Raw genomic sequence first — 24,919 nt, 5'->3', positions numbered from 1 at the left:
GTTCACACTTTTTAACCCAAAGCCACATCTTTTGCTAACCCTCAAAGGTGTGAGTCTACTCAGCTATTTCACGGACATCCATTAGCCACTTTTTTCTGCAGAGTGGATTTTAGTACAGTTTACAGACAGTGCTGTGCGGCTGTTCTTGGTTGTCAACTTGACTATATCTGGAATGAACCACAGTCCAGAAACGGACGATACACCTGTGATCCGGGTCTTGAGACCGGAAGACACAAAACGTCTTCAATCCAGATCTTGAGATGTGAAGACACACCTTTAATGTGGACCACACCTTCTGTTGGAAGCCTATATAAGGGCAATGGAAGAAGGGTTTGTTCTTCTGGTTTGTTCTTCTGCCCGATGGTGGCCACCTTGCTAGAACATCCACTAGGACCTACTTCTTTGGGATTACAGAGGACCAGCTGAGACACGCAACCTCGTGGGACTGAGCAACCACTGGATTCTCGGGCTTTCTGATCACAGCTAGCAATTGTTGGATTGCACTGCAGCCTGTAAGTCATTTCAGTAAACCTAGATCTATAAAACAAAAATGCTCTAAACTTGTAAGCCTCACTTGCCCAAGGTCAGTAACTTCCTGGAATGGTAGGGGCTGTTCGTGTAAAATAATGAAATAAGTGTTTTCTCTTCTGTAAACTAGTTTGGTTGCCCCAACTGCACAGGCTGTGTTTGGTCACACACAGGCAGGAAGTACCTCAGGATATATGCTTGCCCCTGATTGTACAAAGATGGGAAACACACAGCCTTGTGGATTTTTCCTTTACAAACCCCTGACTAATGTAATGGCACCATGCTCTGGGCATCTCAGGTATAAACCTGAGCAGTATTTTAAAGCCTGCTTCAAATGTGGCTAAAAATTTGTGGTAGTGCTCTTATTCTCACCCACTAGAATTAACAGTATCTGGTTTGTTTGCTCTGAAAGCCTTTTGGTGTAGACATTTGATTTTGTTTGCTTGCTCGCTTGCTTGCTTTCAGATCTGTAGGCAGCTTAGATTCTGGCTGTTTTAGCCTATGCCGGTATTTTATTTTTGGAACCTGAAGGCATTTTGGTTTTTGTTTTGTCTTGGCTTTCGTTGACGGGCTTGGTGGCTAGCACCTTTAATCCCAGGGTTTGGGAGGCAAAGGCAGGCAGATCTTTGTGGGTTCGAGGCCAGCCTGGTCTACAAAGCAAGTGCCAAGACAGTTGGGCTACACAGAGAAGCCCTGTCTCAAAAAACCAAAAACAACAAAAGGAGGCACTTGGCTTCTGCTCACTCACGAGTGTAGAGGTGTCAGGGGAATGTCCCATGACATTGAACCTCTTCATAGAGAAACCCAGCCAAAATACCCCATCCCTGATTCATAAGGAACTGTATTGGCTCCCCTGGGAAGACACGTGAGGGATCTGTTCATCCAGTGTCTTGAGATCCCCTTATATTTGCATAAACATGCGGGATAAGCGGAGCCCCAATGAGTACAGTCTTTTCAGGGAGAAAGCTAAGAAAGTTGATCTGACCCTCAGCAGCTTTTCAGGAGAAACAAGTGTGTATGTATGGTCAACAAAGTTTCCAAAAGGAGGAAATGTTTAGAGATAACTGTCATGGGTAGGTTAGCAGGCTTAAGTGTGGTAATTATTAACCTGTATTCTAGACAGCTGTATGTGTGATAATCATTAACTTGTTTGAGAAAAAAACCAGGGAGATCTAGACATAATCATCTCCAAACCTGTCTATCCTGAATGCTTAATAAAGCCCTAGGCAATAGTGTTTTGTTTTTGTTTTTTAAATTCAGAGACAGCTTGCTTTAGTTAAAATGTAAAATAATCTGTGAACAGCAAGCATAAACTGATAAAACTGGAATGCATAATGAAAAGCTCTTCAAAAAATTCTATGTGAGTTAAATTAGTGACCAAACTAAAAAATTAATTTTGGAGTTTATCAACCATATGTAAAATCTGAACTATCTTCCAACTTTTCTCTTCCTCTCCCCTTGCTTTATCTTTGAGTTTTAGTTTTCCTTGAGCAGGTTTTTTGCTTTTGTTTTTGTTTTTTGAGACAGGGTTTCTCTGTATTATTTTGGAGGCTGTCCTGGAACTCACTCTGTAGACCAGGCTGGCCTCAAACTCACAGAGATCCGCCTGCCTCTGCCTCCCGAGTGCTAGGATTAAAGGCGAGTGCTAGGATTAAAGGCGTGTGCCACCAACACCCAGCTGGGTTTTGTTTTTGTTTTTGTTTTTTTGACTGTGTTTAAGGTAAACTATCTTCGTTTTACAAGCTGGTCATAAAAACAAAAGAAACAGAGAGAGAAAGAAAGCTCAGCTTGACCTACATTGACATTCCTGAGGTTTAGGGGAATTTCTGCAGGTCACTAAAGATGATCATATGAGGCTGATTCTGTGTTCCCCAACTCTCTGACATTCCTGGGATTTTTGCTGAGATTCATCTTCAGGTAGTTAAGGTATTTTTTGGTTTGGTTTTGTTTTAGTTTTTCCAGACAGGGTTTCTCTGTGGCTTTGGAGACTGTCCTGAAACTAGCTCTTGTAGACCAGGCTGGTCTTGAACTCACAGAGATCTGCGTGCCTCTGCCTCCCGAGTGCTGGGATTAAAGGCGTGCACCACCACCGCCCAGCAGTAGTTAAGTTATTTAATTGTTCCTTTGTTACTGTTTTTCCCTCTCTAGCAAGAAACCTACTACATGTTTTAGTAACACTAACATCAACAAAAAAGCATTTTCCCAAACCCATTCATAGCCTGCTCTTGGGTCATATATATAACACATTGTTATGGGGAATCGACCAGAGATGACCACTCAAGACACTGTTTATAGCCAACTGAAAGTCTTTAAGCCAGTTGACTCAGGTATTTGGGACCTAAGTGTAGCCCCGGAGGTCCAGAGCTCAGGGATTTTGAAGCTGAAACCATGTTCTGGCCTCTCACTTGACAGCTACAGGTAACAGGCTTTGCAAACAAGCAATTTGACAGAAGCTGAGAAAAGCAGTTAGCTGGAGGGGTTCTGCGCAAGCCAGCAGTTTAACAGAATCTAGGGAATTTTGGCCTTGGAATCCGTGGTGGTTGGAATGAAAATGGCCCCCTTTTGCCCATAGGAAGTGGTACTATTAGGAGGAGTGGCCTTGTGGAGTAGTTTGGCTGTGTTGGACAAAATGTGTTACTAGGGGGTGGGCTTTGAGGTCTCAGAAGCTCAAGCCTGGTCGTTGTGTCACTCCCTGCTGCCTGCAGACCCAGAAGTAGAACCCTCAGCTACCTCTCCAGCACTTCAGTCGGCCTGTGTGCCGATATGATTCCCAGCATGACGACAATGGACTAAAGCTCAGAACAGTAAGCCAGCCCCAAGTAAATGTTTTCCTTCATAAGAGTTACGGTGATCATGGTGACTCCTCACAGCAGTAAAACCCTAAGTAAGACGGGATCCTAGAATAGAGTTGGGTAATTTCCCCATGGATTCTCCATCAAGGAGATCAAATTCTAGTTAAACATGATGGAGGAACTTCTGCGCTGACTTGCCCTGTCACAGAGGGCAGGAAGATTGTTAAATATCTGTGTGCTTGGCCTTCCCTCTTTCCAGTTGATTTACCCTGTTGTTGTTGCGACTGATTCCTTTGGTAACATTAAAAAAAAAAAAAAACAGTAATTTCAGGCTTCCATTATCGACTAAGGGCCAGCTGCTCTCAAGAACACTCCAGCTTTGAAATAGGTTTAAATCAAGACACACTGAAAAGTAAGCGAACAGGTTTATTTTGAGCAAAGCAACTCCAGGGTGAGTCCTCCAGCCCCAGAGACAGAGGTTAGAGAAGGGGTAGGAGAAAATCACACGGCTGAACTAAAGGAGGGAGTTTAAACACCCTGTAGGTGCGCAGGGGGGCGGGGACGGGGGCGGGGCCAGGGCCAGGGAGGTGGTGATGCGTCCGCCACAAACTGGGTGCCTAGTTTATAACACTTTGGGTGGGGACTGGGCTGTTGGCATCTTCAGGGGAGGAGCAGCTGCAGCTGCTGCTGTTGCTGCCAAGAGTGTGGAACTGGGCTTTAGGCAGCCTTCTTTGTTGGAGATTCTCTGAGAGGGCGGGGTTTGGAAAGAGAGGAATGGAGCTCCCTGGGTCAAGCAGGGGTGAGCTGGAGATTCCAGTCAAATGGTTTTCAGTACCATGTTGGAACTGCTTAGTAACCAACCTTATGGAAGGAATAATTACCTGATTTTCAGTCTCTCAGATATGACAGCTGTTGTTACTGTTTCAACATAATCGTGTGTGTGTGTGTGTGTGTGTGTCTGTCTGTCTGTCTGTCTGTCTGTCTGTGTGTGTCTGTGTGTATGTGTATGCTTATGTTGTGGGTATTCACCAGAGGAGATTGCGTGGACATGGGGTTATTCCAACTGAAATCTTTATTAGTTGGCTAGCAACTGTACTGGGTGTTTGGGATCCCAGTAGCCCCAAGCCTTTCTAAGGTTGAACTTTTAAGCACAAAAACCATGTTCTGGGTTGACATACTTCAGTTAACATGGACAGTTAGCCAGAAACAGAACTTCAAGAGCCAGAAAGCAAGGCTAGTACATTTAGCAACTCTCCCAGAACTATGGACTTTTATGGACTAGGTTTTTAATTTTCATTATGTGCTGAGTTTTATGGCCTGAATGGGTACTTTCACCATGGAGTCAGATGTGTTAGGGTCTGGGGTTTGCTACATGTATTCATTCTATCAGTGTATAGTTCTGCTCCTCTAGAGAGATCCCTAATTAATACAGAAATCATCTCTGAACTTGGTTGGCAGATTTTTTTTTTTTTGCCTCTGTGAATCAAAGTTACCAGAAAAACAACCACACCTGCTTGAAAGATTCCACAAGGCTGACTGACTGATTAGAAGAGCCGTGATTGTGGAGAGCTGCAGTGTTTCCTTGATCTGTCTTTAGACTCATAGCAACCATTCATTGTTCTGCTCTGGGCTGACCTCAGTCCTTATGGCTATTAATAACACTTTTGGAATGTGCAAGCAAACCCCTATCTTTTACCAGCCCAAAGGCAAAGGACACTTCAAATAACATCTGAGGCCTATAAAAGAAACTTTATTTCCCTCTAATGCTTCCATCAGCTTAATTTCAAAATACCTGATTTATGACTTTCTTTGTTCTGTTACTATAAAAAATTTGTCAAACTGTTACTGTTTGGAACGTGATATTTGGGGTAGCTTGAATCAGTCTCTCAGGCTGTATTCACCGTATTTGGCTCCAGAACACAGCATTTCTCATGACCTTTGAGGTGAGAGTTGTGTTTTTTGCACTAAGACTTCAAAGTTTTTGTGAGAAAAATAGTGTTTGCATTTTCGAATTGTGTTTAGTCCAGTGATCAGAAAAGTCGAACTTAATTTGTGTGTTGGCTTAATTTGCACTGATGACATTGCTAATCATACACACAGGAGCGAGAAGGACCTAGTGTTTTGTTTTAACATGGTTATTGTTCTTTGTTTCTTAATTGGTAGTTCAGGCTGGCCTGGAACTGAAAACCCACCCACCTTTCGAGTGCTGGGAGTCCAGGCCTATGCTACCACATCTGGCTAGCACCAGCCCTGTATATCTACTTGGGAAAGGGATTTTGGGAATCAGGTTTGTGCTAAGGCCCTTGGACATTTTCCCAGCCTGGTCTCTTGATTATAAACTATCTGACTGTCTGGACATGAATACCTGTCCAGAGAAGATACCTACCCTGTGGTGGTTTGGATGAGAATGACCCCCATAGACTCATGCATTTGAATGCTTGGTTGCCAGTTGGTGGAACCTTTTGGGAAGGATTTGGAGGCGTGGCTTTGTTGTACAAGGTGTGTCACAGGGGTAAGCTTTGATATTTCAAAAACCCATGCCATTCTTTGTGTCTATCTGCCTCTCTGACTCCTGCTTGTGGATCAGAGTTAAGCTCTCAGCTACTGCTCTAGTGCTATGCCTGCCTGCCTGCTTGTCTGTTGTCATGCATCCTGTCATGGACTCACTCTCCGAAACTGTAAGTTCCAATAAACTCTTCTATGAGTTGCCTTGGTCAGGGTATCTTATTACAGCAATAGAAAAGTAACCAAGACACTTTCTTAGACAGAAGGTTGCCTGCTACTCTTTTAGACAGCAAAGACTCACACGTTCAACCTCTTTTTATTTCTCTTGTTTTCAAGATGCCAATGATGCCACAGCTCTCATCTCTCAGATGGCAGATCTCCGAGTCTATCAGAACTGTCTGCTTTAAGAAGAACAGAACTTAACCACTATCACCCGACCCCTCCTCAGCCCACATTTCTACATTTGATTATCTCAAGTCAATTTCCTCTCTGACTCTCAGTTCTTTGGCAAGAAATATCTTTTGTGCCTAAGGAGAGGGAAGATTAAATAGACCAGTGACTCTACCAGGTGTCTTCTTGAGCCAATCCCTTCCTCCCCACCCTTTTCTGAGACAGGTTGCTTCCTTGCTGTTTGTTTATCTCTGGTGGCTGAGCCTAGTGCCTCACACATGTAGGGCAAGTGTACTACCTCTGAGAGCTATGTCCCCAGATCTTAAAATATTCTTTTTTGTTTGTTTAAAATTGTGAGTCAAGATTCACCAAGGTGGATGGCATTTAGTTCTTAGCCCCAGTAGGCCTGAATTTTTAATCCCTTTACTCCACCCTCCCCGTAGGTGAGATTACAGGCTGGTGCCATCAGAGCCAGTTGCTATTCAACCCAGACTAGCCTCACGCTCCTAAATTCAGCCTCAGGTCCCAGACTTAAGTTTTCACCTCGTAATGTCTCAAGCACATTTTGGCAAAAGTCTTCAGATTATACCAAACAAAATAATTCAACTTGAGATGCATAAACCACTTAGTCTCATTTCAAATGCCCAGAACCTCCCCTGCCTAACACCACCGTTAGCTCTGGCCAACACACTGTTGTAATTTTAATTCATCTTAGAAGCCTTGATCTTCAACTACTAGCAGTTAGACCACCCTATATTTGGACTTCTCTCTCTAGATTAATAGAGATGAATCATCTTCTTGGTTAGAAAACATAAATTATAAGTCACAATGCAGTACTTTTTGAACTTTCCTTTGTTTTCATTCCCATTTATGATAACGTGAAGTCAGGATCTGGAGGTAGATGGTAGTCTAGTTTGTGGGACCTTCTCTCCAATACACATCCATGCCACCTGAATCCCATCAAAGTTCATCATATCATTACCTAGACATTTTTTATCTGATATGCAGCTTCTACATAGTAGTAGTCTACCAAGGGCACTGTGCAGATTAGGTATGGGGCCATTTCACCTACCCTGTTTTAACCTAGGCACTATTGACATTTTAGGCAGAGTGGCTTCCTGTGAGAACTGTCCTGTGCCGGTGTTTCACAGAGTCTCTTGCCTTCTGCCCACTAGTTGCTAGTGTGACAAAAGACAAGACAGTCAAAATTGCCTCCAGACATTTCTCCCGGGGGCAAAACTGAGACCAACTACTAAGACAAAGTTCAGCTTCGACTCCACACACGATTTCATGTGTTCTCAGTGAAAATGCTGAGAAACATGAAAGTCCATGGGGACAGGGTGTCATGATAGTAATGTTGCTCATCCTTTTGGATCCCTCTGAGACGGATGTCAGAAATAATAGTGGTTATTGTTCAGCCATCCGAGGTGTGTTCCTGGTCTCAGGACTTTTCCAGTTTTCCCACTGCTTAGTGTGCCTGGAAGACGAGTATGCTCTGGGCCAGGCACTGTGAAAAGAGCCCGAACATGGAAAAAGGAAGGACTTTCTACTGTCAAAGGAAGTGGATAGAGGAACTGTCACCTCAGCCACTAGCCATTTCTCAGGTGGAAGCTATATGGTCATTTAGAATATGGTAAGATTGAGTGAACTGGCTACCGGTGCCTCTTAAAACTCCCAGGGTAATTCTAAAGCACAGAAGGATGAGAGCCACAGTCTAAAACCCGGTACATTAGAGGTTTTCCAAATGTAGTTTACAAAAATCATATGCAGTTATTTTTCCTGGACCCATAGGGAATCAGTTTCAGGTGTCCCTTGAGGACATCAGAGTCCGCTGATACTTAAGCACTTTATAAAGTTGCACAGTATTTGACTTCTATTCAACATGGGATGGCAGCACACACTTTAATTCTAGAACTCGGGAAGCAGAGTCAGGAGGATCTCAGGTGAGTTTGAGATCAGCCTGGTCTACAGAGTGAGTTCCAGGACAGCTAGAGCTAAATAGGGAGACCTGTCTCAAAAAAAAAAAAAAAAAAGGTATAGAATGGCTTAGGAAGACATTCACCTCTGGTCTTCACATGCATGCATATGTGCACACACATACAAACACACAATCACACCACACTTCAAGAGCTGCAAGTGAACTGAGAGCGGGCAAACTTTTCCTTTTTGAAAAAAAATTCACTTATTATGGTATGCATTTGATGTTTGCATGTATATGCCTGTGTGTGTGTGTGTGTGTGTGTGTGTGTGTGTGTGTGTGGTGTGTGGGGTTCATGAATGCCATGGTGCATGTGTGGAGGTCAGAGGAAAACTTTTTTTCTTATTAAAATTTTTTTCTTTTAGATGGTATTTCACTGTGTAGCCTTGGCTGACCTGGAACTCTCTGTAGACTGGCCTCCCTTGAACCCAGAGATCTGTATGCTGTAGCCTCCTGAGGGATGGGCTTAAAGGCGTGTTGCTCCATATCCTTCAGAGGATAACTTCTGAGAGTTGGTTTTCTATTTCCTCTGTGAGATCTAGGGACAGAGCTCAAGTGGTCAGGTCTGTGTAGGAAGTGCTTTTACCTAGTGAGCCATCTCACTGGCCTAAACTTACCAGATAGTAAAAAGTTCTCTGGTCCATGTGGATGCCGGTGGTCTGTGCTGTCACCAGAAACCACTGTAAGTTCATGATCCGTGGCTCCAGCTGACCTTAAAGGGCAAGGAAGCTACTTTTGCTACAGAATCGGTGACTGCAGACTCACAGTTGAGAAAGAGGGACCTAGAAGGCTTCTGTGACAACCCTACTCCACCCCCAAAGTAACAGCTTAGACAAAGCCAACAAAGAGAAAAAACCCTTAAAAACTGTGATAAGGGTGCTGGAGTTAGCTCTCCACAATCGATGGCTTCTGGGGTGGGGTGCAGGTGGGGAAGGACTCAGCTTTCCTTTATGGAGCTGATCACTGGGAGTTTGACTTCTTTTTTTGGAGGGGGAGCCACGGGGGGGGCAGACCTGGGACTGGGAAGTGACCGTGCTCAGGGTTCATGTGAAATTCTCAAATAATCAATAAAAATATTATGAAAAGGGACAAACTCTCTGGTAACTAATAAAATTTCTGTCGTAGTAAGAAACCAAGCACAGGCAATAAGGAAAAATAAGCGTGCGGTGTTCCAAAACTTTATTTATGAATACTGATATTTGAGTTTCATATAGTTAAAAAAGGGGGGGGGACACATCTGTTCTGAGTTTGCTTCCAGCTAGATTAAAACAGTGGCAGGCTTAGCTGGATTGATCCTAGAGGCCGTTTAAAGAGGATGGGTTGGAAGCCTCGTAGCTCGGATCAGTCTCAAAAGTGTGAGAAAGAGCGGGTGAGTGTGTTCATGCCAAATGTACACAGTTGAGGAATGTCACAGCTGTACTACAGGTGGCTACGGGTAGCAAACAATTTCCTAATGGGACTGCGAGGCATTTCTGCATTTCTGGCTCCGGGCCCATATATATATATATGTATATATATTTGTATATATATGTATATATATTTGCCTTTATCTCTTATCTATTCCCCGCCCCCGTCCTTTTTTTTGAGACAGGATCTCACTATGCAGCCGTGTCTAATTTGCAGTCCTCCTGCCTCAGCCCCCTAAGCGCTGGTACGAAAGAGCAGGTTTTGGCTTTCAACCATCTTGCAGGGCCAAGAGCTCAGGGGTGTATCGTCACTGCCTTGTCTGTCTCAGTTTGGCCCCTTCGCCCGCTGACGCCACTAGGGGTGCCAGAGTGGGAGAACGCTCCCAGGGGCCTTGGGACCAATCAGATCGGCGCTACGCCCGGAGCCGAGCGGCTTGACCTCGCGTCCACCCTTGGCAGCCAATCACAGGTCGCCGTGGGCAAGTGTTTGGCGGCCTGGGCTCTGCCGATGGTGCGGCGGGCCCAGCAGGTCGTGGTGCGGGGCTTCCCGCGCAGCGCCTCGCGGGCCAAGGCGATCGGGGAGGCTCAGGTACGCCGGGGAGGTAATGGCGTGGGTGTGGCCCTACCTACCTCTGTGGGGGCGACCGGGATGGGCCGGTCACCAGATCCCGGGATGAGAGCTTTCTGCGTGCCCCGGGGAAGCAAGCGCGGGTAGGCCGGGCTCCCGGGATCCCGCCTGGCAGCCCCCGGCGCACACGTGCGTTCCCCCTCCTGCGGGCTCTCCCCTCCCCCACCCCAGGGCTGGGCCTGCTCCCCCTAAATGCCTTCCCCCATCACGTGGGCCCTTGTGGCGCCTAGGGTACCTAAAATCCTGAAGGCAGGAGACCTACAGAGCGGGGTGCTGTAAAATCCCGGCCGCTAGGGAGGCCGTGCAAGGACCACATAGTGAGCCGGATTCAAGAAGCTAGGGAGCCAAGTCAGTAAACAAAACTGTAAGCCGGTTTTGTAAATTGAGCCCCACTCCCAGTCTGGAGATCCACAGGCCCTTTGAGGCTTTTAAAGTATCTTAAAATCCATTTATTTGTCTCTTTACCATACAGCACCATCTTGTTTGTGTTTTCTGTTGAGTTCGTGCCTCCTTGAATTCTAGGGTGGCTCTCAGCTCCTAATAGATTCTCCTAGATAGCTAATTTTGGTTTGAGCAGGGTCCTAGTGAGGTGGTTTTTTTTGTTTGTTTTTTGTTTTGTTCGTTTACAGAGGTATGGTATATTGGATGGCAGCCTGTAAGCGGCTCGAGATAACCATCCAAATGACAGGGCTGGGGGATGGGTAGCTTAGCTGGTCGAGTGCTCGCACAGGGTGGACAAAGCCTGCCCCTGGGCTCACAAAGCGGTTGTGTGGGTCTCACCCAGAACTTGGTTAAGTGGAGACAGGAGGATCAAACATGCTTTGTATCAAAGCAAACAAAACAAAAAAAGTAAAGTAGTATTTATATAGCGGTTACGTAGTGAAGTAGAATAAAACCTACTTATAAACATATAAAATGTAACTGAATCTTAGAGTTTTTTGATTTTGTTTTTTTCTCTGATTACCTCAGGCATGTGACTGACTTTCATTACTTGGATTCCCGGAAGTTATTAAAAATTACAGCGTATATCTGAGGTAAGAGAAAGGTCTTTTCTCCTTTGTTTTCTGTCTTTTGTTCACTCCTTTGATAAAATAAAACATTGTCACCCCGAGTTGGTGGCACACTCCTTTAATCCCATCATTTAGGAGGCAGAGGCAGGAGGATCATCTGTGATTTCGAGGTCAGCCTGGTCTACAGACTGAGTTCCAGGACAACCAGCGATACAGGAACAAACAAACAAATAAATAAAACAAAATAAATTATCATTTAGAATTTCCTGAGATAATCTGAATGGGTATGATAAATTCAGGCCAAGTCTCAAAAAAAACAAAAACCAAAATAAAACAAACAATCCTTTAGAATTTCCTGAGGGAATCTGAATGGATATGATAATTTTAGGCCACGTATTATTGTAAGTAATTCTGGAACCTTCTAAGTTGCTTGCTCAAACAGGAAGAAGTAGTATGTGCTGTTGTCACTGAAATTTTGAAAAAGAAAGTGGAAACTAACTTATCATAGTAGGGAGCTGGGTACAGGTATATTAAGATTCAGCGAATGCAGCAAAATGTTAAATTGGTTTAGTCTCTACCCCCACCCTTTTTTTTTTTGAGAGGATTTCACATATCCTAGACTGGTTTATGTAGCTGAGAATGACCTTGAATTCCTGATTTTAGTCTTCCCTTTCCAAGGGCTGTGGTTATAGGCATACAGAAGCCTGACTTCTGTTTTTTTTTTTTTTTTCCAATTTTTTGACCTCCAGGAATTCTAAGGTATCATCACTTATCACCTTAGGGTCAGTTTGATGTATTAAGAGATAATAGTAGAAAGCAAAAAGTGCTCGCTTTTAACCTTTTTTTCTGCAATATTTCTTTTGTTTAAGTAATTTTTTATTTTTTTGGAATTACAATTGTGTCATTTCGTCCTCCTCCTTCTTCTCCAAGCCCTCTCACCTATCTCCCTTGCTCTTTCAAAATTCATGATCTCTTTTTCTTTGTTGTTACATGTATATGTATATATTACACACATACACAGACATACCCAGATATGTAAATACAGCCTGCTAAATCTGGGGAATGTTTTACGCACACACGTACATTTGTTTTCAGGTCTGACCTGGGAAAGATTTCTCCCATTGTCAGTATTCCTTAGTTGACCGTAGTTCTTTGTGTAGGGTTAATGCCTCAAGGAGAGTTCCCTTTTCCACATTAGTATGACTTTTGGTGTTGTCCTTGTTGAGATCATGTCCAGGTGGTTAGGGAGCCGTACTGCTGAGACCTTATGGGTGTTTGAGAATTCTCCACACTGATTTCCAGAGTGACGCAGTTAGTTTCCAATCCCACCAACAGTGAATGAGGGTTCCCTTCCCCCCCATACTCTTCTACAAGTTGTTGTTGGCTGTTTGTTGATCCTTACCATTCTGACTGTGATAAAATGAACCCCCATGGTTTTTGTTTATATTACATAATAGCTAGGGACAGTGAACATTTTTTTGAGATATTTCTTAGCAGTTTTTAGTTTGTTGAGAAATCTCTGTTCAGGTCCCAAGTTCATTTTTTGAATGATTCATACTTTTTTTTTACTCCATGATTTTTGAGTTCTTTATATATTATAAATGACTCCTCTGACAGATGTATAGCATTTTTGTCAAATACTAAGTGATTGAAGTTACATATACTCATGTTTGGGTCTTCAATTTTGTTCCATTGGTCTACATGCCTGTTTTTGTTCCAGTACCGTTTTGTTTTCATTACTATGGCTCTGTAATGTATCTTTTTTGTTTTGTTTTTTTGAGACAGGGTCTCTATATAGTTCTAGCTGTCCTGGAACTCCTAGGATAGGCTCACAGAGATCCACCTGCCTCTGCCTTCTGAGGGCTGGGACTAAAGTCATGTGCCGCTATGTTTAGCATGTTATATGTCTTAAGATCTGGTATAATAATCTCTCTAGCAGTGTTCTTTTTATTCAGGATTGTTTTGGCTATCTGGTGTCTTTTGTGGTTCCATATTAATTTTAGGATAGTTTTTTTCCTACTTTTGTGATGAATAAGATGGGGATTTTGAGACTGCATTGACTCTGTAAATAGCTTTAGTAGAATAGTCATTTTCAGGATATTAATTTTGAATAATTAATCCATGAGCATGGGATATCTTTCCATTCTATTTTCTAGTGTCTTTATCTCTTTTTTTTCAGAAGTTTAAAGTTTTCATTGTAGATGTCTTTCATTTCCTTGTTTATCCCTAAATAGTTTATTTCCTTTGAGCCTGTTATTGGTGGGAGTACCATGATAACGTGATAGGGCAAGACAGTACAGAGATTCCTCCATCTTGTATTCTTGCTGAAGCCATTTTAGATTTGACTAGAATCTGATCTCCTCGATGGAAAGCCCTGTGTAAAATTATTCTAAGAACCTAAGGTCAAGATGCCCCGGCTAACTTATCTTGACTTCTGTTAGACTGCCTGCTTGTGTAAAACCCTCCCCCTTTAGCTAACTGCTTATCTTAGCTTCTGTTATACTGCTTGATTGCACCCCCCACCCCCATCCCGACCCCAGCTGAGATAACAGAATATGGTTTTGGCCTTTAAAAGTCCCTTACTCTACATGTTCAGTGTGATACTTTGTGTCCCCAATATGTGAGTGTAGTCCCAGCTGACAAAGATTTTCAATTGGCTCTAAACTGTGTTTTAGTGTGTAGGGCTCCCTGTAATAATCTCCTCTATGTTGGTTATTTTGTCACTGTGCTGAAATTGTTTATTGCTTCTGGGGTTTTCTAGAATTTTTGGGACCTTTTATGTATAATAGTCATCTGCTAATAGCAATTGTTTGATGTCCTCTTTTCCTATTTGTAGCCCTTCTGTTTCCTTTTTATGAATTATTGTTCCAGCTAGTGCTTCAAGCACAATATTGAGGATGGGAAGTACTGATCATCTCTGTCTTATTCCTGACTTCAGTGGAATTGCTTCAACATTTCTCCACTTAAGATGGTGTTGGTTGTGGGTTTCTCATATATAGTTTTTATTATGTTGTAGTATGTTCCACCTAGTCCTGCTTGTCTAAGACTTTTATCTTGAATGGATGCAGTCTTTGTTGTCAAGGAAGTCTTTGGGGCTGAAGGGAAGTCTCTCATTACATTGTATCCCGTTAGGGACATAGTTTATTCTGGAGCCATTTTAAGTGAGGTGATCATCTCAAGAGTTGCAGAAAAAGTGTGTTACTGTTTCTTTAAGACATTTCTTTTTTCTGAATATACCTAGATGTTAGACTGCAGGATCATATGATAATTCTGTTTGGTTTTGTTTTTCAAGGCAGGGTTTCTCTGTGGCTTTGGAGGTTGTCCTGGAACTAGCACTTAACTCTTGTAGACCAAGCTGGTCTTGAACTCAGAGATCCACCTGCCTCTGCCTCCCAAGTGCTGGAACTAAAGGTGTGCACCACCACCACCCAGCCAAACGATAGTTCTTTAAAAACATCTTTTTCCCCTCCTGGGAACTTCCATGCCTTTTTTCCACAGCAGCTGTTATCATTTTTACAGTTGAACAGCTTGAGGATTCCGATTTATCCATGTCCTTGCCAACAGTTACTTACTGTTTTTAAATTTGTCATAGCTCTTCTAATTGATGTGAGGTGATATCTAATAATTTTAATTTGCATTTCTCTGACTTGTGATGTTGAACACACAAGTTATTTGTATGTCATTGAATAAATAAATGTCTATTAAAATCTTACTCATTTTAAAAAATTTTTTTATGTCTGTGTGGGTGTTGGATCCCCTGGAACTGGAGTTATAGACAGTTATGAGCTGCCATGTGCTTGCTGGGAATTAAACCCAGGTCCTTAGAAAGAGCAGCTGGTGTTTGTAACTACTGATTCATCTCTCCAGCTCCATTTGCCCATTTTTGTTGTTGTTGTTTTGTTTTTCCAGACAGGGTTTCTCTGTGATACTTTGGAGGCTGTCCTGGAACTAGCTCTGTAGACTAGGCTGGCCTTGAACTCACAGGGATCCACCTGCCTCTGCCTCCTGAGTGTTGGGATGACTTGATGGTCACCTACGCCTGACCCATTTTGCCCATTTTTAATTGGGTTGTGTTAAATGCCTGGGAAAGCAACTTAGGATTTGTTTTGGCTTATGGTTTGAAAGTCTCTGCCTTGACTTACCCACTGCAGGAAGATTTATCAACACTGAATAACATTATTCTAAAGGTATAAATGCCAATATTTGGAAGGTGGAGCAACAGGAGGTTTCCCTCCTAAGGCTTGTGACCTTCCAAACCATGGGCTTTTGACCAGGTTGACAGTTCCAGGCACGGATTATATGTGGTAGAACAGGCCTCAAATCCAATGGTGTGCCTTTGGAACATACCATTATATCCATGAACCAGAGGCACATCTCATCTGTCAAGTTAGTACTGTAGCATGCAGACAAGTCTAGGAAATACTTCTGTGACCTGTATAGCACCTCCCAGCGCTGAAAGCTAGCCATCGGAGAGGAAGTTTCTAGGTCAGTTCCAGCATAGTTTTTGTGTATCCTGCTACCATACTGTGGGGTGTCTTCAGCAGTAGGTCTTACCATCTAGCTGTGGCAAACAGTCAAGCCATGGTAGTAGCCTGTGTTGTTGGGGAGCTGCTGGAGCTTCCCAGATTAATAACATAGGGATGGGAATTTTCATTTAATTTAATAACGTTTTCTAGAGGAAGTATTGTTGGTCATCCCCACTCCCCTTGTAGTAGGGTGCCTCGTTTAAGCTTAAACTGAACCTACATATATATTTAAAAATACACACACACACACACACACACACACACACACACACACACACACACACACACAGTGTTCCGCTTGAAGGTACACCTGTACACCAGAAGAGGGCATCAGATCTTAATCTAGATGGCCAGGAGTCACCATGTGACTTCTGGGAATTCAACTCATCAGAGGTCCATCTGTTTTCTAATGTCTTCCTCAATTTCTTCAGTGTTTTAAGATGTTCACTGTTGAGGTCTTTAGAGTTTGTTCACTCCTTGATTAGGTTTATTCCAATGGTTTTTGTTCCGCTTAGAGGCTTTTGTGAATGGAATTGTTTACTTGGTTTCTTTCTGTTTGTCATTGGTATATAGGAAGCATACTGATTTTTTATGTTAATTTTATATCCTGTCCCTTTGCTAGAAATGCTTATCACTTCTAAAAGATTTCTTGTGGAGTCATTAGGACCTCTTATGCAATAGAATCATGTCATCCAAACTAGGACTCAGAAAACCCTCAATATAATAAAATTTTTTTGGGCTACAAAATTTGTTCTTATATAAGCCTGATAGCCATATTAGCCATATTAGTTCTCAAATTATCTTCTGATATTTGTTATACCAGGAAGAATGTAGCCATTCATTCTGATTTAGATTTTTGTTTGTTTGCAGTCTTAGGCTTACTATTCTGTGAAGCGACACCATGACCACAGCAACTCTTATAAAGAAAAGCATTTAACTTGGGTGACTTACAATTCAGAGGGTTAGTCCATTATTGTCATGGCAGGAAGTGTGTGTGTGTGTGTTTCCTTGATCTTAAATTTTACTTGTAAACCATACTATGTATCATACAACAGACTGAGTTTCATGCCTTTACTGTTTTCTTAGTGCTTTATACATATTTTGCTAGCATTGGGAAAATAAAATATGTAAGAAGTAATGAGGAAAAGAACAGGTAATTTTTATTATGCTTAATAGAATATATTTTAGTTGACTTCCAAGGTGTTTATAGGAATAAATGGTATGTTACAAATTAGATATTAATAATCAAATTAAAATAATATGTCATGCATATGGTATATGTTAGGAGCTAGTTTAATTTTTGTAGATAAAAAGGTACATGCTGGTGCCAAGTGTGACAGCTGGAGTGTCAGTTTTCAGAGCCATTATGGTGGCAGGAGGCAAGTAAATAAATAAAAATGTAATTGAAGAAAATGTAATGTTGGTTTGAAGGATATAAGCTGGGTTAGTTTTTTTTTTTAAGATCTTCAGAAATTGCTGGTCTGCCTGCATTTTGCATTGCTGTATAGCAGTTTTTCAGAGTACTAGTAGTAATTCATTGAACAGCTTTTTTTCCCCCTCTCCCAAGTCAGGGTTTCATTATGTAGCTCTAGCTGTCCAGGAATTCACTATATAGGCTATGTAGACCAGGCTGACATCAGATTCACAGAGATCTGCCTACCTCTGCCTCCCAAGTACTAGGATTAAAGGTATGTACCACTAAGCCTGGCCATTGAGCAGCTTTTTTTTTAGTTAATTTGTTGCTTTTTATTTTTATTGTCACAGGATCTTATCTTGCTAGCCTTGAACCTGTACTTGATGTCACAATTGCCCTTAGTGCCAGAATTAAAAATATTTACCCATGCGTTGTGCAATCATTGTTTATGTGTGCTTGTGTATACTAAGGCTTCATATAACTTACTTTAACATCATTTATATTGAAAATATTATAAAATGATAGCTGCTGAAAATTATTTCTTAGCCTCCAGAATTCCTGATTTGGACAGTTCTTCAAATTAAGTCTATAGAAACTGCAGAACTATTGGAACATAATCCGGTTTTACAAATCAGATAGATTGTGATCTGAGAGTTGTAAGAGGAAGCAAACTTTTTCCTTCCCAAAGTTGATCTTGGTCATGGTGTCTGTCACAGCAACAGAAAGCAAAGTAGAATACCGCCACACACTTGGGAAACAGGCCCTGGAGAAATTGAGCTAAAACTTACCTTAGGTATCCAAGTGGTTTTCTTATTTCTGTCCTCTTGAAGTTCATTGAGGTGGTTTGCTTGTGCCCTCTTTGGATTTGTCAAATTCTTTGATTGTTTACAATTGTTCTTTTAAATTCTGTTTCCCGAGTTTAGTCTTGGTAGTTCCTTTTGGGGCAACATTTCTTACAGAGTTGTTTGTCTTTAAGTGGTATTTGTTGTCTTGGTCTTCCATGCTGTTTGTTTTCTAACAGGGTTGAATGTGGGAGTTCCTTCCTTTGTTCCTTCGTTTGTTCCTTCGTTTGTTCGTTCGTTCCTTCCTTCCTTCCATCCTTCCTTCGTTGATTGATTATGTATGTAGTATTCTGTCTACCTGTATGCCAGAAGAGAGCACCGGATCTCTTTATAGATGGTTTTGAGCCACCATGTAGGTGCTGGGAATTGAACTCAGCAACTCTGTAAGAACAGCCAGTGCTCTTAACCTCTGAGCCATCTCCAGCCCTGGGAGTTCATTTCTTTGATAGTGTGTCTGATGTGAGATTCTAGACTGCATATGTGGAGTAGAAGTTTGATTCTGTTTTTGCTCTTGTTTGAGCTTGGTTCATTTCAAGACAAGTTTGGAGTGAGCAGGTTAGTCCTTGAGATACCCAGTGTTGATTGTTGCCAGGAGAGACTGGGGTAACTCCAGTTCACTGTTAACCAGTGTGATGCAGGGGTCTAAGGGTAGGGTAAGATTGTTTTCGTGAAGTCCAGGAAAGTCCTCTGGTGTGCGTGACTCCTGGCTGGACCTGGGCCTGGAGGGCAGCACAAGTTCAGGGACTTGGTCAGCCTCAGCAAGAGAGCACACGGTGGGTCTGGGCTAAGATAGCTTGCAGATGCGGCCCCTTCTGGACCTGGGTGGGTAGCATGTGGTGAAGGTTCTGGGGCAGACTCACCACGAGAAAGGGCAGATTGGACTCTTAGCTGGACCTGTGCCTGGAGGTGGGGATTGGGAGAGGAGGCAGCTGGAGGTGAGAGGACTCACCTAAGAGACCTTGCAGATGGGCTGCTGTCTGGGATCTGGCTGCTACTTAGAGATAGGTGCTGGGTGACAGTCCTAGGTAATGGTGTCCATGGATACACCTCCTGCCCAGGTCTGGGTCTGAAAGATAGTGGCCCTGGATGAGTGTCCTTAATGTTTATAATCACCTCAAAGTCTTTGATGAGAAAAACAAGTCCTTTCTCTGTGCTTACTGATGTGTGATGTGTTTGTACTCAGGTGACACTGTGCATAGAGGAAGTACGGGGACCTGTGGCCACACACCTGTCAGGAACCAAAGGGTTAGGCATGGAGCAGCCATTCGTGTTGTGCGATGATGAAGAGCAGGAACCCAGTCAAGCCCCTGACGAGGATGCCGAGCTAATCTTTGTAGGGGTTGAGCATGTACATGATGACTCTGAACTGATATTTGTCGGCGTGAGTTCAAATTCAAAACCTTCTAACTCGAACATTTTGAACAGAGTCACTCCAGGTTCACGGCTGAAAAGAAAGCGGAATCGCCTTAGAGCAGCTGCTACTCAAAGACCGCAGCCCTCGGGTCCTGCGACCCCCAGCTCAGACACAGTGATTGTCCTGCCGGCATCTCCAGCTGAGTCAAGGTCAACAGATAGTCCCATTATTATTGAGCCTTTGTCCGAACCCGACTATAGAAGTACTTCACCACAAATTGTGCCTGATAGTTCTCCAGAGGGCTCCCCTTTGGTTACAGTCTCAAGTTCGAAGCACAGTCCCGTAAGGGCAGCACTTTCAGTAGGAGATTTGAATGAGAGTTCTTATGTATCGAAGTGCCATTCTACTTCCGGAGCAAACGTCGTGAATCCGCAGAGGCCTGGGCTTGTTATTGAAATAGTAGAAGAACACTCTTCGGCATCGCCCCCTTCAGGCACTTTCCATACCTCGAATCCTCAACCGAGTACACCCGCCAGCCACGTTCCCGAATCCTTAAACCGTGTTGTGAATGGAGAGCACTCTGTCGGTGCCAGTCCTACAAATGTGCACCCTCGCCAGGAAAACGGCTTGGCACAAGTGGGCTTTCCAAGTGTGGCAACTCAAGAAACGTCTGATCCCAAGAAAGGGAGTTTGACATTGTTACTCAGCGACTTTTACTATGGACAGCATAAAGGAGATGGGCAGCTAGAACAGAAGACTCACACGATCTTCAAATGCCCCAACTGTTTGAAAGCTCTAAAAAACGTCAAGTTTATGAACCACACCAAACACCATGTGGAGCTCGAGAGGCAAGGCAACGACGGCTGGGAGAACCACACCACCTGCCAGCACTGCCACCGGCAGTTCACCTCGCCCTTCCACCTGGAGTGCCACGTCGACCGCGTGCACACCGCCCCCAACCCCGCGACGGTCTGCAAAATCTGTGAGTTGTCGTTCGAAACAGATCAAGTTCTTTTACAGCACATGAAGGATAACCACAAGCCCGGGGAAATGCCCTACGTGTGCCAGGTCTGTAAGTACAGGTCATCCGCCTTCGCCGACGTGGAGTCACATTTTAGAAAGTGCCATGTGAACACTAAGAACCTACTCTGTCCATTTTGTCTTAAGATTTTCAAAACTGGAACTCCGTACATGTGTCATTATCGGGGCCACTGGGAAAAGAATGGGCACCAGTGTTCCAAATGTCGGCTACAGTTCTTAACCTTCAAGGAGAAAATGGAGCATAAGACCCGGTGTCACCAAATGTTTAAGAGGCCGAAACATCTGGATGGGTTGCCCCCTGATACAAAGGTTGTTATTCAGGTGTCAGCGGAGCCTGCTGAGTCAGAATCTGTGAAAGTAGCATCAATCACTGTGAGCACAACTGACTGGGAGCCGTCTTCTCCCAAATCTCAAGGTAGACCTTCAAAAAGGTCCCACTAATTCTAACCCAAGTGAGCACCCCACGCCCTTCATGAAGATAGAAGTACAAACTATACACTTGCTGTTCCTTAGGAACCAGGATGATGAACTGATACCTAAATGGACTGGTTTTTTTTTTCCCTTAATTTTGTGATAATGCAGGGTTTTTGTTCATTTGTTTTTATTTTATTTTGTGAGGGTTTGTTTTGTTCTGTTTTAGTGATGGGGGCTGGATCCAAGGCCTCACAAATAATAAGCAAGTTCTCTACCACCCCATTCTCTGACCTATAGTATTTTCTGAATGAACAGTAAGTGTTATTTAAAATGTGTCTGTTTTCATACTGTTAGGCTCAAAACAAGGAGCGTCCTTGGGCCTGTATCCTTGTGAATGGAAAACGGAAGTGAAACCTATTTATTAGTATTTCATGTGACTCCTAAGCTTGAGAGCTCTTCTACATGAAAGTTTGGGGTTTGGTGGGGCTCACAAGGCCCCGCTTCTCTTTGAAGATCTATAGGTAGCTAACGTTTGCTCTTCTTAAATGGTTTAGCATGGGTAAGTGGACAGGCACACATTCATTCCAGTCTTGGAGCCAAAGAATGAATACTGCCTGAACATCTTTACCCAAAAGAAGATCTAAGGAGGCCAAGCCCTTCTTGTAAAATGCCCGCGTTTTGTGAAAAGCCCCTACAAATACAGAAAGCACAGCTGTGCGTCCTTAGTGCCATGTGAAGCAGCAACAGCGGTTCGTAGTGTCCACGAACTTCCTATCGCCTGCTACTTAGGGTGTTTGGACTCATGCGCTCTTCTCCCCGTTTGGGCTAGCTGTGTTTGAAGAGTGACTGGCCACATCCTATGGGACACAGCAGTAAAGCGCACTGTCTTTCTCCTGTGGAAAGAAGCCTTGGGATTTATAGCTTGAAGTGTACTGAACCTTCATTGTAATTGAAAAGGTTCAGAAAAATGGCATCTGTCCAGTCTATGACCTGGGCTGGATTTTGTTCTACTTTTAAGCTGTAATAGGGACTTGCCCAATGATTTTGGACATCACACACACACACACACACACACAAATCCAGGGCGACTAGAATTTACGCCCGCTGTGGAACCTTTTCACTACGTTTTTTTCGTGTGTATGTTACAGTTATTGAATATGTGAAGCTTACAATTTGGTGATGTGGTGCTTTTTTCCCCCACTTGGTGCTAGGGATTAGACCCAGGGCCTTACATGTACCAGGCAAGGGCTCTGCACTGAACTAGATCCCTAGTCACAATTTGTGTCTTGCCTCATATTTGAGTGATTATAATGAATAGCTTTCCCTTTGTTGTATGTGTAATTTCCCAGTTGACGACACTAATATTGCTTGGGTCTTACTTGAAGCACTTTTGTGCAAGATATGTCCTAAATGAAGACTTGCTTTCTCCCATCTAATATATCATACTACTTAGCTGGTTAGTTACTAGGAGGAACTACTCTCTCTTTTTGAACTGTAGGGCGCCCTCGGGATTGGGCCCCAGCAGCTTCAGTACCATTAGCTGTTTCTGTAAAAGTTTCCAGGACTGTCTGAGCCTGGTCCAGTGCCACCTACTGTTCCTCCATGTCTAGCCCAGGTGCCCAGCTGCTGCTTTTCATCAGTCAAAGAGTCTGGATGCATGTTGGTTATAAGCACGGGTCTGGAGAAATGTCCCGAGTGTCCCTTTTCTTCGTTTAAAGGTACGTGATCTTGCTGGAGGTGGTAGCACACACTGGTGACAGATAACGGCTCCCGGGAGCCTGGGGCAGAAGGATGTGGAGCTCAGGGTCAGCCTGGGCTGTTGAGCAGTTCCTGGCCAAACTAACTACACAGCAAGACCCTGCCCTTATAACCAAACAGAAGAAGGAGGCAGTGGGGGAAGGGTTTTTTAGATGTCTGTTCCACTTTTCCTTCCTCGGTCTAGTGAAGTTTCCTGGGAGGAGATCATCGCCAGGCCTTGGTATCTCTGTTAAGATTGAGAGAGATGAGAGGTGGCCGGTATCTTCTGTTGTATTTATTTGCCCTGATCCATTGATCGATGGTGATCTGCATCTTCAATATCTCGATAGGCCTTTGCAATGAGTTTGCTTAGGCCAAGGCACACTAACTTTACCCCTGTACCTTGCCTTTAGACGTGGAAAGTGTTGTTTGTCCCACTTGTTCTGGTGGGAAAATCCTACTGTGTGTGAATGGATCTGCAGACTTGTGTTCTGTCTACAGTGAAAATAAGAACCACCTTAGGCCTGTGTTTAGTGGGACCTCAGTGTCACCAGCACCATCGCTTGTAGTTTGCTTTTCCACTAAAGCATGCTCCTAAGGAGGAGTAGTTGCTGTCTACTGCTAAGGGAGGCCCCAGGGGTCTGGCTCCTGCCTACCTATGGCTCCCGCCTGCTGCCACTTCCCAGCCCATCTCCCCCCTGCTTCCCATCCTGTCTCTCCTCCGCTGCACTATTCTGACCTATTGTATCAGCCTGGTTCCTCCTGATGCCAAGGCTGCACAGGCTGCTTCCCTTCCTCACAGTGTCCCCTAAAGCCTGCATGGCTCTACCTCACACATGGTTTATCAAGCTTGTCAGGGTTTTTAGAGTGACTAGAAATTGCCCCTGCTTTTGAAGTCCTGTTCATCCCTTCTCTCTGAGGGCAGTTCGCCCCTCGGTGCACCTCTCTTCCCTCTGCAGTCTTGCCAAGTTTCCTAGTCACAGAACTTCAGGAAGAAATAAATCATTAGCAAGAGCTTTGGTTCTGTCTTAGAAGTGAGCTAGCTTAAGTCCATTTCTGTGCCTATAACACAAGCGTAGTCTTCGGAAGCTTTCTGTTTTCTATTGATAGCTCTGTCTATTTTTAAAGCAATGTCACTTTGTTTTGTTTACACATGTACAAAGTATCTGTCAAGATTACTATTTTGTTACTCTGTGAAGTCTGTTGCTTCTTTTTCAAATAAAAGTTATTATTTTGTTAATGTTGCCAAAGTTATTTATAAGAAATAGCAATTAGAGAAATAAAGCATTTTGTGAAAATCTTTTGCTTTATTGTTTTTTTTTAACTTTGAACACTACGTATTTTAGCTTAATTTTTGTTACTGTGTCTATGATTTGTGTGTAGGGGTATGGGTGCACGTCTGTCACTATACATGTATGGAGTAACTCTTTGAGTCTGGTTCTCCTGCACTGAGACCCAGGGATTGAACTCCAGCCATTAGATTTTTACCTGCTGAGTTGTCTCATTGACTTACTGTTCTTGGTTTTAATGAGACTTGCTAACTAAGGTTTATGAATGCATTGCTTAAAGAATTTCCATTTCCATTTAGGATCTTTATATAAATACCCCTTTTAAGTTATTATATGGAGTATATAAAACATTTTTCCCCCCTGTGGTAAAAATAAGTTAAATTGTAGAAGTCCTTCAACCTTAATGCAGTGTAAAAACTGACGTATACAAAACTTTGAAACCAAACCTAGGAGCAGACAAGTTTTACACACGATCAGAGAGTTAGACCGGTGATTTACAAGAGCTTTGGAAGTGAGTGTGATAGTTCTGAAGCCCCTCTGCCCTGTGGGTCAGTTTATTTGTAGGCTCTCTGTTGGTCAGGATGTCTACTGTGCCATTTTAATTACTGCAAACTTTGTAGTGTGATTGGAATTAAATAGGACGCCCTTTGCTCTTGTTCATTTTACCAAGATAGGTTTTATGCTTGCTGTTTGTTTTGTAGTATTATACACATTCTAGGGATTTTTTTGTTTGTTTTTTGAGACCGGGTTTCTCTGTCTCAAACGGGTTCCAGATTGGCATAGAACTCAGAGAGCTGCCTGCTTCTACCACCCGAGTGCTGGGATTAAAGTTGAATGCCATCACCTCCTGGTATTAGGACCCCTGCCCCTATTCTTAGAAGGATGTCATTGGTATTTTGATAGAGGTTGCTTTGGTTAGAACAACAAATTTAGTATTTTTTTCCTCCAGTGTATGTGTGTTTTCTTAATTTCTTTTATCAGTGCTTTGTGATTTTTATTGTAGGGCTCTTTTGTCTCTGATTTTAAAGGTATTACTAGGTGTGTAAACTGACATCACCACCACTC

General features: G+C 43.2%; 1 protein-coding gene across 5 annotated transcripts; it reads left to right on the top strand.

Moving 5' to 3' along the window:
- The first annotated feature begins 221 nt into the window (after positions 1 to 221).
- Znf280b (zinc finger protein 280B) lies at positions 222 to 23,865 on the top strand. Of its 5 annotated transcripts, none has more exons than XM_021227526.2 (3): positions 222 to 512; positions 11,197 to 11,261; positions 19,203 to 23,865. In XM_021227526.2, the coding sequence occupies exon 3, from the start codon at positions 19,272 to 19,274 to the stop codon at positions 20,853 to 20,855; it is 1,584 nt and encodes a 527-aa protein (XP_021083185.1). In that variant the 5' UTR covers positions 222 to 512; positions 11,197 to 11,261; positions 19,203 to 19,271; the 3' UTR covers positions 20,856 to 23,865. The 5 variants fall into 5 exon arrangements, 4 of the variants coding, with proteins under 4 accessions (XP_021083185.1, XP_021083186.1, XP_021083182.1 ...); XM_021227527.2 differs by lacking the exon at positions 222 to 512 and adding an exon at positions 3,033 to 3,332; XM_021227523.2 differs by lacking the exon at positions 222 to 512 and adding an exon at positions 9,472 to 9,562.
- The last annotated feature ends 1,054 nt before the right edge of the window (positions 23,866 to 24,919 follow it).

This window comes from Mesocricetus auratus, unplaced genomic scaffold (genome assembly GCF_017639785.1).
Source record: "Mesocricetus auratus isolate SY011 unplaced genomic scaffold, BCM_Maur_2.0 Super-Scaffold_100027, whole genome shotgun sequence".
Classification (NCBI taxonomy): domain Eukaryota; kingdom Metazoa; phylum Chordata; class Mammalia; order Rodentia; family Cricetidae; genus Mesocricetus; species Mesocricetus auratus.
The sequence above is the reverse complement of the archived record's forward strand: the minus strand, read 5'-3'. Positions and strand labels throughout refer to the sequence as shown.

What these genes read in the sequence shown, in the direction of transcription:
- Znf280b (XM_021227526.2), top strand. Translation starts at nt 19,272, where the DNA reads ATGGAGCAGCCATTCGTGTTGTGCGATGATGAAGAGCAGGAACCCAGT.